Here is a 15,537-nt window from a genome sequence, read left to right on the forward strand (position 1 = left end):
CCCCCCCCGGGGGGGGGTGAGTGACGGGGGGGGGAGCCAATCGCCTGCCCGTACGGCTCCTCGCCTTCCCGCCTTCGCGAGAGCTAAACCAATCAGAAGTGAGAGCCTCCCAGGCCTCTCGAGCAGGCAGCCAATAGACTGAGAGAAGCGCAAGAACACGCGTCGCGATTGGCGGGCGGCCTGGTGGCCGGGCGTTGTTGCTAGGCAGGGTAAAGATGGCGGCTCTGGACAGGGTCAAGGTGCTGGTGCTGGGCGACTCCGGTGAGTCCGTGTCCCTAGGCCGTGTGTCCTGGGGCCGCTCCTTGGGGATCTGCTCCTTGCCTCCCTCCTCGTTACCCCGTAAGAGGCCGGGACCTCCCGCGTTCACTCAGTGCTGCTCCAGGCCTCGCCACCTGTAACCCTGGCACCGCCTCCTAGGAGTTGTTCTGTTTCTGTGCACTTGCAGGTGTCGGAAAGTCGTCGCTCGTTCACTTGTTGTGCCACAACCAGGTGCTGGGGAACCCGTCCTGGACAGTGGGCTGCTCCGTGGATGTGCGAGTAGGTGACGTGCACGGCCTCTTGGTGGCCCTGAACCTGGCGTGTGAGGGAAGGGTCTTGACTTTTTATTTTAATTACTTACCGCCCCAGAAAGAAGTGTACTTTGATCATGTGTTTTGCTGAGGACTTAATCTTCTGATGCAAGTAGTGTCAAATGTGAGCCAAGCACTTGTGTAAGCAAGTTTTGACTTTTCAAGGTTGTCACAGTCAGACATTTGTCACTCGTATCTCCTCTCCCTGCTGCAGTGGCGACTGGTGTGTTACAACGCACAGCGTGGCCGATTCTTTGAGAACAGGCAAGGCAGAGCTAAATTGTCAGCCAAACACAGTGGGGAAAACCAGTTGGTTTGTTTAGGTTGTGGGTACACAGGAAACCTCTCGGTGATATTCATGTGTTAGAAAAGCAAATTGGAATTTAGGGCCTGACATGCTTCAGTGCTCTTAGACCCGAGTGAGGAAATTAACAGGAGAAACTTATTGTTGAGACCTGGACACCAGGAATGCAGAATTTATAAACCACAAAGACACCTTGCAGAAAGCAGAGCTGAAGAAGAAACTAACAAAGACAGATACTGAGACTCTCCCTCTCTGGGAAAAAGATAATAAAAAGGCTGAAAATGTGGGCTAGTTAGCAGGAGAAGTGAGAAATCAATAACCAGTAGAAGATAGAATACTAGTTAACGAAGAGAACTGCATAACTTGTAAGCCAGTGAGCACTAGTTCCTTTGTTTGCTAAAATGTGTAAATAGTTATAAGTTTTGATGACTGATGTACATGTTTGGTGAAGTGCTTCTCACGTACCTCAGTGCTGCATAAAGCAGTGTTGATTTTCTAACCTGACTGGGTTTATATAGGGAGTTTATTTCCCAGTTTTTGGTGACAACTGTGACCAGGGGGTTGCTTCTCCTCCTGACTGCTTGCTGCAGGACCTGATGTGGGAGGAATGAGGATGTTCATCCAGCAATTCTTTCACCCAGCCTACAGCCCTCATGGAGCATTGATAAATGCTTTTTTCCTTCATCACTCTTGGCTGCATTCTCCTTGAAATGCATTGCCCTAGGTTAGGAATGTAGTTCCAAAATTTGAGGAGAGGAACATGGCAGTCCTGTTTCATTGTGGAGCAAAACTACCCAGCAGATCTGGGGCCAGAAGCTGTTGCTTAATTCAGCTGAGATGTCAGAATTTGGAGAGGAAGATGTGGTCAGTTGGAATCCAGGTCTGTCACCTGTGTTAATATTCTTGCAGTGCTGCCATGTGGGTTTTAACAACTGTAGGAAGTCAAGACCTTGATTTTTCCATTTGCTTTAGCAAAATGCTATTTCCAAGCACATCATGAGATGTTAGGTTTGTTAATACTGAGATGGAAAGGATGCTCCCTGCTTACTCACCAGGCTCCATTTCATATAAGAGCTCTGGTATCCAGTCATTGCTGTTTGACTCATTCCATCTCTCTTCCACTTCAGAGGTTTGAAATGGTGTCAGCCTGAGAATTTCCAAATTTCTATTGAAGTGCAGTAATCCTTCCAGCTGAAAGTGTGTCACGTGGATTAACTCCTGTGAGTTGGTGCTGTGGTTATGTATGATGTGAATTTTTCATCAGATCCATGACTACAAAGAAGGGACTCCAGAAGAGAAGACCTATTACATTGAGCTGTGGGATGTTGGAGGTTCTGTGGGCAGTGCCACCAGTGTGAAAAGCACACGAGCAGTGTTTTATAATTTGCTGAATGGTAAGTTGGCTTGCCATAAATATGGTTTTACTACTGTTTCTGCTAGGAGGTGTCTTGTTTCTGGGGCAGAGTTCCATGCAGCCTGGCTGAGGGCTACATTGGTTTGGTTTGGTTTGGTTTTTTTTCCTGATACCATTTGTAGGCAGAACTCTATGGATTCAGTTGTGAGTGGCAGATATTTCAGGGAAACCTGTGCAGATGAGTTTCATCAGCCTTTCCCTTCAGTCTTGTGCAGCTGGCACAGCAGGGAGTCTTTGAAGGTGCAGTGGTATCCCTTGCAGCTACCCTTGCAGACATAAAGGCTGCCTTCACCTTTCCAGGCCTCATATACTGCAGAAATATGATTTATATTTTCTTGCCTGCTCAGCTGTAAAACCTACAGCAGAGAAATGATTAGTTACATCCTATCCTGGCAAATTTGAACAGTCTCCCATAAAATTGCCATATGCTGATAACCATCTGGCCTCTGCTCATTTAGCTTACCAACTTATTTTTAAGAGTTGTATCTTGCAACTTGATGCATATATAGAAAATAGTATTTTGTGCCTTCTGTTGAGATACTGTCTTAAAGGCCCAGTAGTTCATCTGTGCCTGTAGTAAGAGCAAATAAGAGATTATAAACATAACAGTGCAGTATTTCAACTGTTACTTTTTGTCATCCCAGGATAGTTCAGTAAAAATAGGTGTGTATCAGACTAACAACTGCTTCTGAAAATCTGGCTCAAATGTTCTGTTTGATTCTCCTTGCTTGTTCCCACTCATTTGAAGGTCTTTCAATAACATGTTAAACCACACAATACACATTTTTGGTCTGTGATTAACTAGTTACTTCTTCCTCCTTTCTCAGGGGGAAAACTGTTAGGTACAAGTGTCATGTGGATTAACATGAGGTACTCTTGCTTATATTGTTAACCAGATCTCTGTAAATAAGGCTTGTGTTGAGTTGTGCCGTCAAAGCAAGCCTCTTTGGTATATGAAAAAAAAATTGATTTCTTTTTGTTACCAAATCCACAGTGTGCCAGCGAGTGTAGGTCAGACTTGGAAATACCTTAGAACAGCCCATTAGGAAATGAAATCTTGGACTCATGCATTTGAATTATAATTGATGACATTAAAATAGAGTTAGTTATCTCCACTGCCCAAAAGATATTATTAGCTCACATGTGAAAACTGTTGACTTTGGTAGAAACTTGGGTCTTGTTTCTTTCATTAGATTAATTTCTCCATTAGAGCTTGTCTCACAAATTGCCTGTTTGACCTGATTTAAGAAGAGAAGATGAATGCATTCCTCCTGCCTGACTGCTTGTGCTTTCTGGGCTTGCAGTGGTCTGAAAACAAGTTAATGTTTGGTTGTGGCAGCACCTGTGCAGGCTGCCAGATTGTTGACAAGGCTGGGTACAATTTGGTTTTGGATTATCCACAGATCTTCTGCTTTGCTGACCCTCCACCTGCTGTGGGGACTGTGATAGCTGAGGACAGTGACTGGGCAGTAAGGCTTTGGCTTGCAGACCTTAATGTGGGAGGAACATTTCCTTGAGTAGTCATTGGTCCTGCCTGCGCTTTTTGGATGTTGACAGAGTCGTCTTCTGCTCGTGCAACTAACTGTGCAGGTTTTAGGTGAAGCAGATAAGGGAACTGACCAATCAAAAACATAACTGAGGGAGAGTGTCTGGAGGTGGAGAGTGTTTCTCACAGGTTGTGCAGCAGTGCCTCTGGATCTGCTGCTGTAGTCCAAGTTATGTTGTATCAGGCATTTTCTCCCTACAGTGGGGGTGGACATGCAGCAGAGTTGCCTTTTCATACTGTTACTGAGATAAATGCTTTGAAATAGGGCTATAGCTGTGATATGCTGGGAACTCTTGTGGGAGAGCCTGTGCACAGTCATGTGGGGTGGTGGAAAATGTTTGTGGAAATGTGGTTTCTTCATAGTGTGTACAGTGGGTGGCGCCTCTGGGAGTTAAGGTGAAAGACTAAATTAGTAGGTTTGTTCCACCTGTAGGCTGTGAAGTGTTCTGAGAATGAATCCTGATGCAGATAAGGGGTATCATTCCATTTTGTCCTTAAATTGATGATAATTGGACGTCTGGAGGAAGTGGGAACATTCCACATATTGCAGAAGGTGTGAATAAATAGAAGAAATTTGCTAGCAGGAGTTGGTAATTGAGTTGGGAACTGTGGTTATCAGAAGTGGGTGTCTGTTAATAGCACAGCTAGGAAGCTTGTCTCAGAATTTACATTTTGAAGGTTCATGGTAATGAAAAATGCTAGAAACCTAATCTTAAGTACAAGAAATCTTATTAATTCATGCTTCTACCAGCCATTTAGTGGACTATGAAATTTTATCAGTGTCTGTTTCCCCTTTGGATTCCTCCCCAAGTACATAGCATTAATTCTTGAAAATGCAGGAAAGCAGTAGTTCTCTCTGAACTCTTTTGAAACAAAGAAAAAGCCTTTAGACTTTATAGATGGTGTGACAAAAAATAATTATGTTTACCAGTTAGAGAAATGCTAAATTTTCTGCTGCAGTAGTATAGAATTTCAGTATCATGAGAAGTAGACAGAATCAGTGAATGCCTGTGAGCCTTTTGCAGATTAAACCCGGAGGTGGCTGTTTGTTTCCTGCTTTCATGTGATTTTTCTCTTATCCAGTTCTTGATAAGCAGCTTTGAAAAACCTGTTGCATCCTGATATTTGCAGCCTTACTTAATCACTGTAACTCAACTGATCATACATCCCTTACTTCATTCTCAGATATCTGGGAACCTGCAGGTGTCATTTTGGTAAGATAAGGAAGAGAATGTGTATCATTAAATACCATCTTTCTGTCTTGTCTTTCATTCTAGGGATAATTTTAGTGCATGACTTAACCAACAAGAAATCATCCCAGAATTTGTATCGCTGGTCCTTGGAAGCCCTCAACAGAGATGTCGCTCCAACAGGAGTTCTCGTGACAAACGGGTGAGTGAAAAACATACACAAAGACAGGCATACAATTCAGGCACAGTGTTTCCAAGCTGTTATAGAAGTCTTTGTTCATCTCTAAGGCTACTTGGTCTCCACAGGAAAGTAGATGTGGTTAGACTTTGAAGAAAGAAAGAAAGAAATGGGGAATATCAAAGAAAGTTGATTGTTGATGATTCTTTTTGTTTTATACTTCCAATCAGGCCATTCTGACAGCAGATTCTGTAACTGGATGGCAGAGACCTTGCTTTAAGGGAAAAGATGTTTACTGGATCCTTTATTTGTCTGAGGCCACTGTGAGACTGGGTCCAGTCCCTGATACCTGAAGATTTCTTAGTCTGTACTGAGAGGTGCCATTGTACCGGAAATGCCATGGGGGATGATGTGTCTGGTTCAAGAGGCTTTCCCTCCATGTACCAAGACTGAGGAAGTTCACTGCATAGATTTTTGGTTTGGGTGATAGGGGAATTATTTTAGGAGTGTGGCTAAAAGAGCTTAGAAAACTCTGCTTAAGCAGCGTGTTTATAATTAACTCTGCGACACCTTGTCAAGGAGTTCCTCCTGAACCTCTGTGCTCCTGTCATCCATCTAGTCAAGGAAGTTTGAAAATCATTGCTAAACCTCACACATGAGCAGGAAGGCAGTAATGAGGAGTAGCTTTTTGTGGGAAGAATATCAATTGTTTATCTGTCTGTTCTGATACACAGATGTTTCTGTAGAAATGTAGAAGATGGGAAAGAGGATTTGCATTGTATAAACTGCAAAATTCTCCAGTGTTTCCAAAGACAGGTTCTTCACAATTGTTTTCATTTTCAAAACTTTAATTTCTGTCAAGGACAGATGTTCAGCCACTAGCAATTGCTTGCTCAAGTTGTTGCTGTTGGTTGTAAAATTAGAAAGTTTGGTTTAGGTAAAAATGACAGACAAGTGATTTTCCTAGCTAAGGAGAATGGTCGAAGCTTGGATTCCTGCGTAGTGACTTAGATGCAGAAGCCCTTCCTTAATTTATGGATACTGCACATTCTCACTTAGATAAATAGACCATTAATAAATAAATAACTTTTTTTTGAAAGGCACAGGGGAGGTGACGTTGTCCCTGTGCCCACTTACGTGGCCATCAGCTCATTCAGAATTGTATTTGTTTCGCTCATCAGTGACTATGACCGTGAACAGTTTGCTGATAACCAGATCCCACTGCTGGTAATAGGAACTAAGCTGGATCAGATCCCAGAAACTAAGAGGAATGAAGTTTTGACCAGAACAGCTTTCTTGGCTGAGGATTTCAATGCTGAAGAGATAAATTTGGTTAGTATCCTTGTCATCACTATTGTTTTTCTTTTCTATGGGAGTTAGTCCAATTTTTAGTAAGTAAAGATGTTGTAACAAAAATTTGTCTTCTGGAGATTTTTTCAGTAGTGCCACTCATTCACATTTGGGTTGGCTGTGCCCCTTGCTTGATGAAACAGATATCTTTGTTTCACTACAGGGAGATGTAAGGGGTGTTACATAGGGTCACTGAAGCTTAGAATTGATGGCTGCAAATGAAATTTTCTTTTTCCTGTTCATAGCTCTGACATAGACTATCTTTGAATAAAACATGAAGATGCTTTTATCGAGATATATGGGTATAAAAATATACATGTGCTGTATAAATGGTTGTGTACACACTCACAATTTCAGGTGTAGCCTGTACAAATCACTGCCTGACTGTATAGCTGGTGGTGGAAGGAAGATGTGGAGCATACAGGGGGTTGCTTGGAATTCTGCAGTTGATTCACAGAACAGAAGTTGGTCTTTTCTCGGAAGTGACTGTGGAGCAGAAATCAGCAGATCCATTGTTTTCCCCCGCTGATGGTGTGTGTCAGGGGAAGGGGTATGTTGATTTCCTTGTGTTTGGCTTCCTTGCACTGATTTCCTTGTGCTTGGTTTGTTGTTGTCTTTTGTGTGTTCTAGGATTGCACCAATCCTCGTTACCTGGCCGCAGGTTCATCCAATGCTGTCAAACTAAGCAGGTTTTTTGATAAGGTAAGTCCATGAAATGATGTTTTATTGTCCTGTGCATCGAGTGCTGTCTGGGATTTGAGTGTGAACAGTTGAAGCTGCTCCTTTCACGTTCCGCTCTTTGAGTTGGTTCAAGGCAGGTGTGGGGAGCCCAAAGCTTGGTCTGCTTTTGGAACTCTACAGCAGATAGCTGATCTGCTTGAAGATTTAGTTCCTGATCTACACAGAGCAATGAAAAAGAACTCACGAATGTGCAAAGACATTCTGCTTATGCTTTTGAAGTCATCTGGCAGGCCAGAGGGATTGCAGCATTCTGAGGTAGTAATGTGGGGAGATAGAAAACTGGTTAGCTTTGTTGATCCTGGTTAAAGCAACCTTTAGGTATCAAGAAATTAATTAAGAATATTACTCTCCCTTCCTGAAACAGAGACCATCAAGGTCCACTGTGAAAATGACAGAAGGAATGCTCTGGTTTAAGCATCCCCTGGGCAAAGATAGCATAGTGGGGCTACTGTGCAGTGGTAGGAACCACTACCCCTGCAGAGAGGGAATGGGAGTAACTGACTCTGAAGCAGAAAACTCACAAACCATCACCTCCATTACCCAGGAGGGCTAACTAAATTAGGTGTGTTGAAGTTGAGGATAATAAAGCTTTTCTAAGAATGGCTGGAGGTGGCAACTCCTAGGCGTGCTGGAGCAGTGCACTAAATCAGTAGGCCTGGAGCAGAGATGTGGGGTCAGACCTTGTCCCAGTTAGCCATGAGTTTGAGTGCTCATGTGTGAAGTGTTGGTTGGAATCTGAGGTTATGCATGTGCTGTGCAAGCTAAGATCATTCTCTATTATTCCCAGGTCATAGAGAAGAGATACTTCTTAAGAGATGGCAATCAGGTTTGTCACTTTTCCTCCTCTTTTGTTTCATTTCTCCCTGTGTAATGTGAACTGCTGACACAGTCCTCTTTAAAACACAGGCTTCATGCAACTTAAATGACAATCTGTGCTGGTAATTGAGTTCTTATATCTGTGGGAGCACAGCTGTTATGGCTAGACAGAAAAATGGCTGACTTTTTTCAGCTGAAGTATTTGTCTGTAATGTGATTGGCAGTGAAATACTTAAGTATGATAACGTAGTAGAAGTTGGAAGAATGAAATAAAATGGGCAAATATGATTTCTTTCAGCTCTGTCAGCTTCAGGCTGCTTGGTTGCAGATTTAGGCCATAGATGTTATCCTGAAGGTCAATGAAAAGGCTTTCTTTTGCACAGCTGGAACTAGATTTTATGTTTAATACAGGTAGTTTCCAGAGGTTCAGTGGAGCCACAAGAAAAATGGCAGTATGATACCAGGTTGTAATTCATTCCTGAAGGACTGAATTAACTGTTTTCAGCACAGCTGGGGAAGTGCTTGCAAAATGACTTCTTGTTTGGGCAGGCCACTTCAGCTTTTGTGCCCCCCACCTCCCCATGTGCAGTCTGCCATGCAGGGAGTAGTGAAGTTGCATTTACCACATGTAAAGGTGTTGCAAATTACCATGAAAAGTATCTCTGAAGTACAGTCACTCCTATCCTTAGAGGTAGCTGTGCTGAAAGCCCCTTGGGGAGAATGGGGAAAAAATAGTCACAAATTACAAAATGCTTCCTTTCTTTGAGCTCTTTTTTAGTGCCTTTTAAAAATAAATTCGCTTTTGCCTCTTTCAGTTCTGCATGATGCCTTTTTTTCTTCCCCTCTTGCCTTCCCCTCCCCACATTCTAGTGAAAGGAAGTTTCCCTTTCATGGGAATAATATCTTAATGCAGAAACCTGCTTGTGTGCTGGTTGTCTTTGATGCATGATGTAAGATTTTTATTTTTATTATTTGATCATATTTAGCAGCTAGCGAGGGATTAACTATGCATTCCTTATGGCTGTGTGCCAAAGATTGCAGCCTGCCGATGACTATCTACTTCCCTGACAAGAGCTCAAAAGCTTAAAACAAATCTTAAGTAGCAAGCAGTCAGGTTTAAAGAGGAAAAATCCAAATTGGAACTGGAGATTTCAATACAACCTCTTAATGTTATCATTTGACGTTATCTACTTAATGTAACTCTGATCAATGTGTTTGTGGGTTTTCTACAATAGGTCACTGCGGTCATTCGTGTTTTGAGGTATTTCTGTTATAAACTTCTTCGGGATGAAAAGAATGATAAGTTTCAAATTGTTCATAGCTATGACTTCAATCAGATCTCTGATAAATAAATAATTGTTACTCTTAATTAGTGACTTTGATATAAAAGATGCTAAAGCAGATAACTTTTTACCTATGGTGTCCAGGTACTTTTTAGTTAAAGTGATTGCATTTTTCCTTTTTAAATTCCCAAAGCAGTTCTCACAAGGAGAACCTTTGTACAAAATCTGCCTGATTTTATCCTTAGAGATGATTGCTTTTCAGAGATGAATAAAACAGTACCTTAGAGAATACCTTGCATATCTGTTTGAGTTTTTGGGCCTGAAAACCCTAAATAGATTTAATCTGTGAAGATTTTAGTGGACTTGTATTTTGGGAAAGCTCTTTAGCTCTCTATTTACCAACGAAGTGTGTAACCTGAGCAATCTGCTGTGAATTGTAGATCATGTTTTTGTCCCATACCATCCATACATGCCCGTGTTCTCCTGGAATGATTTGTAGTGCTTGGTTGACTCCTGCCATTTTAAAAGACTGTATTTCCTATGAAAGTATGGAATTGTTTTGGGAGGGTGTGTCTGCTGGGTCTGCTGTTCCTGCTTATGTGTAGTGAGTAAGGTGGAAATTACTCTGGCCTGTAATCAAATAGTTTTATGCTGCCAATAGGACAGATATGCAGTATTAGAAAGCAGCACATCACTTTCTTTTGGCACTTCACAGATGCGTTGAATTGAAAACCTGTCTGAAATACTGTTAAAGCCAGAGAAGCTTCTGATGGTTTCAAGTCATTTTTGTTTGTAAACATCCATTGTCACAGTGTATCAGTGTCTACAGAAGGGCTGCAAAAGCAGGAGTGCTAATCCTTTGTATGGTTGCAGCCATTTCTACCCCTATGGTTTCCTTAAAGCTTTCAGCCATTGATAAAACTGTACTTTCAACTGCCAGTGAAGTGCTGCTGCCCAGGTTTGAAGGCATAAAGCCTCCACAGCTCTTTGGTAGGACTCAGTTGTACTGTTTTATAGTTTCATAAATGAATGGGGGAGAAATTCTTGTATGCACTTGAATCTGGGGGGAAATACAGGCTTTGAAATCTCTCATTAACTGGGTTAGGATTGAGGTTTTCAATTTCCCTTGCCAAAAAGCCTTGAGGAGCCCCGCAGAACAAATGAGCCATAGTGATGTTGTGCAGTGTTTAATTAGTGGTTCTAATTAAACTGTGGGCTCCTCCCACAGTCAGCTGAAGCATTGTGGCCCTGGTTCTGGAGACGGCGTGGAAGATGTTGCAGTTGGCTTGGTAACAGTGTGGGCTAGAGGGAGCTCATGCTGATTCTGACATGACAACTTGTCTTCCCTGCCTCTAGATTCCTGGCTTCTCTGAAAGGAAGAGGTTTGGAGGAGGAACACTGAAGAGCCTTCATTATGATTGAGCACTGAAGAAGTGGAAGGTGACTTCTCTGAGTTCCTAATGACATTCCCATTCCGACTGGATGCTCGAAGACAATAATGCTTCTGTCAAGCAGAGTAAAATGATATTGCAGCTGGCTAGCCTGCTGAAGCTTCTGTTGTTGGAAAAGACTTGGGAAAAGTTTTCCAAAAACCTGATCTGAAACCTAGAGTGTTTCCTAGGATTGCAGGCCTGGATATATGGGAACATCTGGGGAAAGTGTGCAATAAGTTGAATGCCTCTCACACTGCTGGGGGAGACTTCATCATACACAGCACGTATATGTGACATCCTTGTCTCCATTTTGGAAAACTTACGGACAGTCTTTGCAATGATTTGCATTCATTTTACCTCTAGAGGAAAGATGACACTGAGTGGGCCTCTCATGTACTGTAAAGTGACCAAAACAAGTGAGCAAAATATAAGGATGGGTAAGAAGAGGTCTGGAAAATCATAGAATGCCTTCATTAAATGAATGGAGTGTTGTCTCACCTAGAGCACACTGTTCATCCCTATTCAAAAGGGATAAAAGCAATAGGCAGGATATGAAAAAAGATTTGAAGCCTTAAAAAGAAAATTATTAGTAGAAAACAACTGGTGTTAATTCTGCTGCTTAAATTAAAATTGTTTACTTTGGAGAGGGCAAAGTAAATCAGGTTCTCCTGTTTATCTTTTCATAATTGATTGTGGTCTTGTTTTTTATATTAAATTAAAAGGCAATGCTTTGAAAACTGATGGGAAAAGTATGTTTTTGTACAGTGCTTATTTGGAACAAATGTGACATGGTCCTACTGAGCCTGAGGACTTAGTGGATTCAGAAAACATGAAATGTAAGAACATCCTCTGAATTAGGATGGATAGAAATTTAGAAGGGATATAAAGCTGTGTACAAAGTAGGAACTGAGCATGATGAGAAGGAAAGTTCTGTGATACAGATGTTTGCTTTACGTAGTTAGCACTAAAGATAAAGGAGACTTGACCTGGTCTGATCTGCTGTACAGGGTCTTGTCTTCCTAAATAGCCCAAGCTTTGCACGGTTTCTCACCTTGCCAGAATTACATGGAGTGGTAAAAGCCTGATTTATGGCAGTTTTTTATTTCCACTCCTTCCTCACAGTCACCTCTAATGGTTAAGCCTCTGGCAAAGGCTAACTAGGAGCTGGAGTTAGATATAAATAGAGATTAATAATAAGTGGGGATAGGCGAAAGTAAAACGCTGCTGTGAAATTGACAGGGAGCAGAGTTCTGCAGTGTCTGGATTACCTCTGCCTGCAGCTCTTCTGGCAGCTGCTTAGAAATAAATGCAAAACTGCCTATTGCCACTAATCAGGCACAAAAGTGACAGCTGGGGGCACCAGTCAAACTTACTAAAAATATGGATGCTTTGCTTTTCCTTAGGCCATTTCCAGAAAGGTCTGGGAGCAGTTGTAAACGTGAGTGCAGTAAGTTTTTAGATGCCTCTGTGAAATAGGTTGTTAGTTTACACTTTACAACCAGAAAAAACAAGGTACCAAAATACTCATAATAAAGAACCCATATCTGAGCTGTGCAGCTCATGACAGCACCAGTGTCTATCTCTGATCCTTTGATAATGAAAGCTGGAATTGTTTTCTCAAGGTCAGGTGCAATCTTAGGGTAACCAGATCTGGGCTCCCTCAGGTTCCTAAGAAACTGCAGAGCAGAGCAAGCAAACTTCAGTGCCATTTCCTCCTTCACCCTGTGCCATCTTTGGAGTGGCCAAACCCCTGGTTGCAGCTCACCTGTCTGTGTTTTAAAATAGGCCTCTAGCCCAGAGTAAGTATCTTGTTTGTTTAGATCTCAGCAGGTAACCATAATTAGGTGTATTTTTTCCCTCCTAGGACAAGGTGATAGGTAATGGAGTTGTGTGTGTTGATGGCATTACATTTATTTTTGCAGGAAGTTCCAGCTTGTCGGGACCAGAAGTATGTGAGCAGCTGGAGTTAGTTCCATTGCTTTTTGAGCCTCACCTGTTTCAGCTGCCCAAAAATGGTTCACTTGCAAGCTTAGGGATGTGACACCAGACAACTTCGGTGTGTCACACTTGTTTTATGTGTTTTACCTTTCTTTTCTCTGCACACACCCCCCTTCCATGGCCTTTGACTCTTCTGTCTGTCTTGCCTGTGTCTGTCTATACCTCCATTCTCTCTTCCTCCTGCTCCCTTTCTCACAATTACTATCCCTCTTTCTCTCCCCATTTACCCCATCTGTCTGACCCCTCCATATCACAAGAAGTCACAAAGACTCCTCTTCGTGCTTCCTGCTCTGCTCTCTGGTTTCCCCTTTTTTCCCATTTTCCTCTCTGTTTCTTTCTGCCATGCATTGTCTCTCTTGCTTCTGTTTCCTTGTTTTTCTTCATCTCTGGTTCTGTCTGTCTCTGGTTTCTATTACAGGCACACACATTTCACATCAAAACATTGTTACCCAGTCCCTTTAAATTCAAGCTACTCCATGTCTCTGTTTTATTTCCCAGGCAGAAATACCTGCCCAGGTGCTGTGTACCAGCGGTATCAGTGAAGGTGGCTTGTGCAGGTGCACATGAGATGTGTTGGACCTCCCATGCACACACATGTGAAATGTAGAGCAAATAAACATGAGCCTTCCCTGTTCCCAAGGGGCTTGGCAGAGCTTTCTAGTTTATCTATTACCACTTTGATGACTGGGGGGGATAGTCAGAATGAATATGAAAATGTCCTTAATGTGGAAAATTTAGCAAAGATGTCACTGGCTTTTTAAGCATGTGAAACCTATCCAGTAATGGGATTTTGGGTGCAACCTTAATACAAATTTTCATTATTGATTATATTTGCAGAGGCAGCTGCAATATGCTCCATTTGTCACAAATGAGAGATGAACTGTGTCATAGCCTGCAGTCAGTCAGCTATGGTGAAGTCAGGGTTTGGGTTCTCATTTCTCAGTGGATAACAAGGTGACAGTTTTCACTGATTGAAAACCTGCTTCTTATTTTCAGCAAAGGGATCTTAATCCTCCTATTTCTTTTATTAGTCAGCTCCTCTTGTTAGAAGTCATGTTTCTGTCTCCTTACAAGAATGCTGGTTACTTTGATTCCTTTGTAGGGTTGAGCAAGTGTGTGGCTTAGTGCACTCGTTTGCTTTGACAAAAAGCCGTTATCCTTATTGATGAACCTGTCACTGGCAAGTTACCGGGAAGTGTGCAGAGGTAAGGCTTTCCTTAGGGTGTGCTTTGCTGCAGCACTGTGTGTTAGGTCCTCAGACACAGAGGGATTTTAGGAAAAAAACATCACATAAGGTATCAGGTGGAAGAGGGGATGGAAAATAAAATCAGTCCCAATCTTTAATTCCCAATATCAATGGCAAAGCTCTCCCACCTAGTGAGGGCCTGCGACGTGTAGCCAAAAGTATTATTCTTAGTATTTATCCACTTGTGCTACTGTGGGTTTATTCTGATGTGTAAATGTGGAAAATAAGTTTCTTTATGGTTCATTAGGACACAAAGAAGAAGTTAAGAAGAGTCTCTGTCACTAACAGTGGCCATGTGAGCAGCATAAGGGATTTCCAGTTGCGCAGGCAAAGCTGCAGTGAACAGCAGTTCTCAGGACCTGCCTCTAAACAGATCTTGAAATGAGATGTAGCTCCCTAACAATGAGAGTGATGATGCCTGAAACAGTTAATGGAAAAAAAGCAGATTTGTCAGTGTTTGGGGTTCTTCAGGGTTGCATTAGTAGCTTTGGGAAAGGCGTGCTTTAGCACAGCTTTGAGGAAAAGTCCCCCAGCATACTTGTAAGGAAGGTGGTTTAGATGTTCAGAGCTCTCTGTGGCAGCAAAGAGACTGTGAAATCTAGCTCTGGCAGTTCAGCTGCCTAGCCAACCCCTGCTGCAAATACCATTAAGCACAGAAATGTGTTTTCTTTTTCCGTATCACCAAGGTACAGCCTGCTGTGCCCCTTGGGTTTATCAATGCACAGAAATTCTGGTTCCATACCTACTGAAATTGCACAGGGAAGTTTATTCTCAGCATACCACCACAGACTTCTCTCAAAAAGATGTGGAACACGAGACAAGCTCATAAATAAAAACACATGCTCTTTCTTTACTAGATCAAATGAAGATCAAAGAACACAGTAGTCTGGACTGTGTGAGCAAGCCAACTTAAAATTCAATCATAATTTTGACTAGGAGGAGCATAAAGTGAAATAGTGGGTGATTAACCCATGCACGTCTACATTCCCTTTGACCTGAAAGTTAATGTTTACACAGTGGAAATGCACTGCTGGCTTTGGGTTAAAGATTTATTAAAGGACAAGGATGCCCAGTATCTGTGAAGGCTACGACTATGGTCAGAGCTTTTATCTTGCTGTCTGATACCATCTGCTCTTCCTGAGGCTCGTTTTGCTGTGGCTTACGTGGGTTTGATGGACTGTCCTACCCTTGCTGAATAAAAGGTCAGATCACAAATTCAGTGGCTGTCCAAAATTAGCACCCTCTTCAGCCAATGTACCAGAGTGGGGAAGGACAGAACCAGGCAAGGTGACCAAATTTTCTGCTGACTTCTAAGAGCAGTGGTTCTAGCTTGAAGGTAGAAGCAACACAGCAAGGTGAGCAGGTGGCTTCTCCAGCTTCTATTCATGCAGCAACAAGGAGTGTGTGCTCTCTGCTGCAGACAACTTTTATGATCTTTCCTGAACAAATAAATGATAATAATTAAACTG

General features: G+C 42.3%; 1 protein-coding gene across 1 annotated transcript; it reads left to right on the forward strand.

The window, feature by feature from the left end:
* The first annotated feature begins 167 nt into the window (after positions 1–167).
* On the forward strand, positions 168–11,576 carry RABL3 (RAB, member of RAS oncogene family like 3). The gene is made up of 8 exons (XM_008631732.2): positions 168–261; positions 446–537; positions 2,138–2,267; positions 5,111–5,225; positions 6,383–6,533; positions 7,182–7,253; positions 8,080–8,118; positions 10,748–11,576. Exons 1-8 carry the CDS (start codon positions 216–218, stop codon positions 10,811–10,813), a joined length of 711 nt encoding a protein of 236 aa, XP_008629954.1. The 5' UTR covers positions 168–215; the 3' UTR covers positions 10,814–11,576.
* The last annotated feature ends 3,961 nt before the right edge of the window (positions 11,577–15,537 follow it).

This window comes from Corvus brachyrhynchos, unplaced genomic scaffold (assembly GCF_000691975.1).
Source record: "Corvus brachyrhynchos isolate BGI_N302 unplaced genomic scaffold, ASM69197v1 scaffold3, whole genome shotgun sequence".
NCBI classification, from domain to species: domain Eukaryota; kingdom Metazoa; phylum Chordata; class Aves; order Passeriformes; family Corvidae; genus Corvus; species Corvus brachyrhynchos.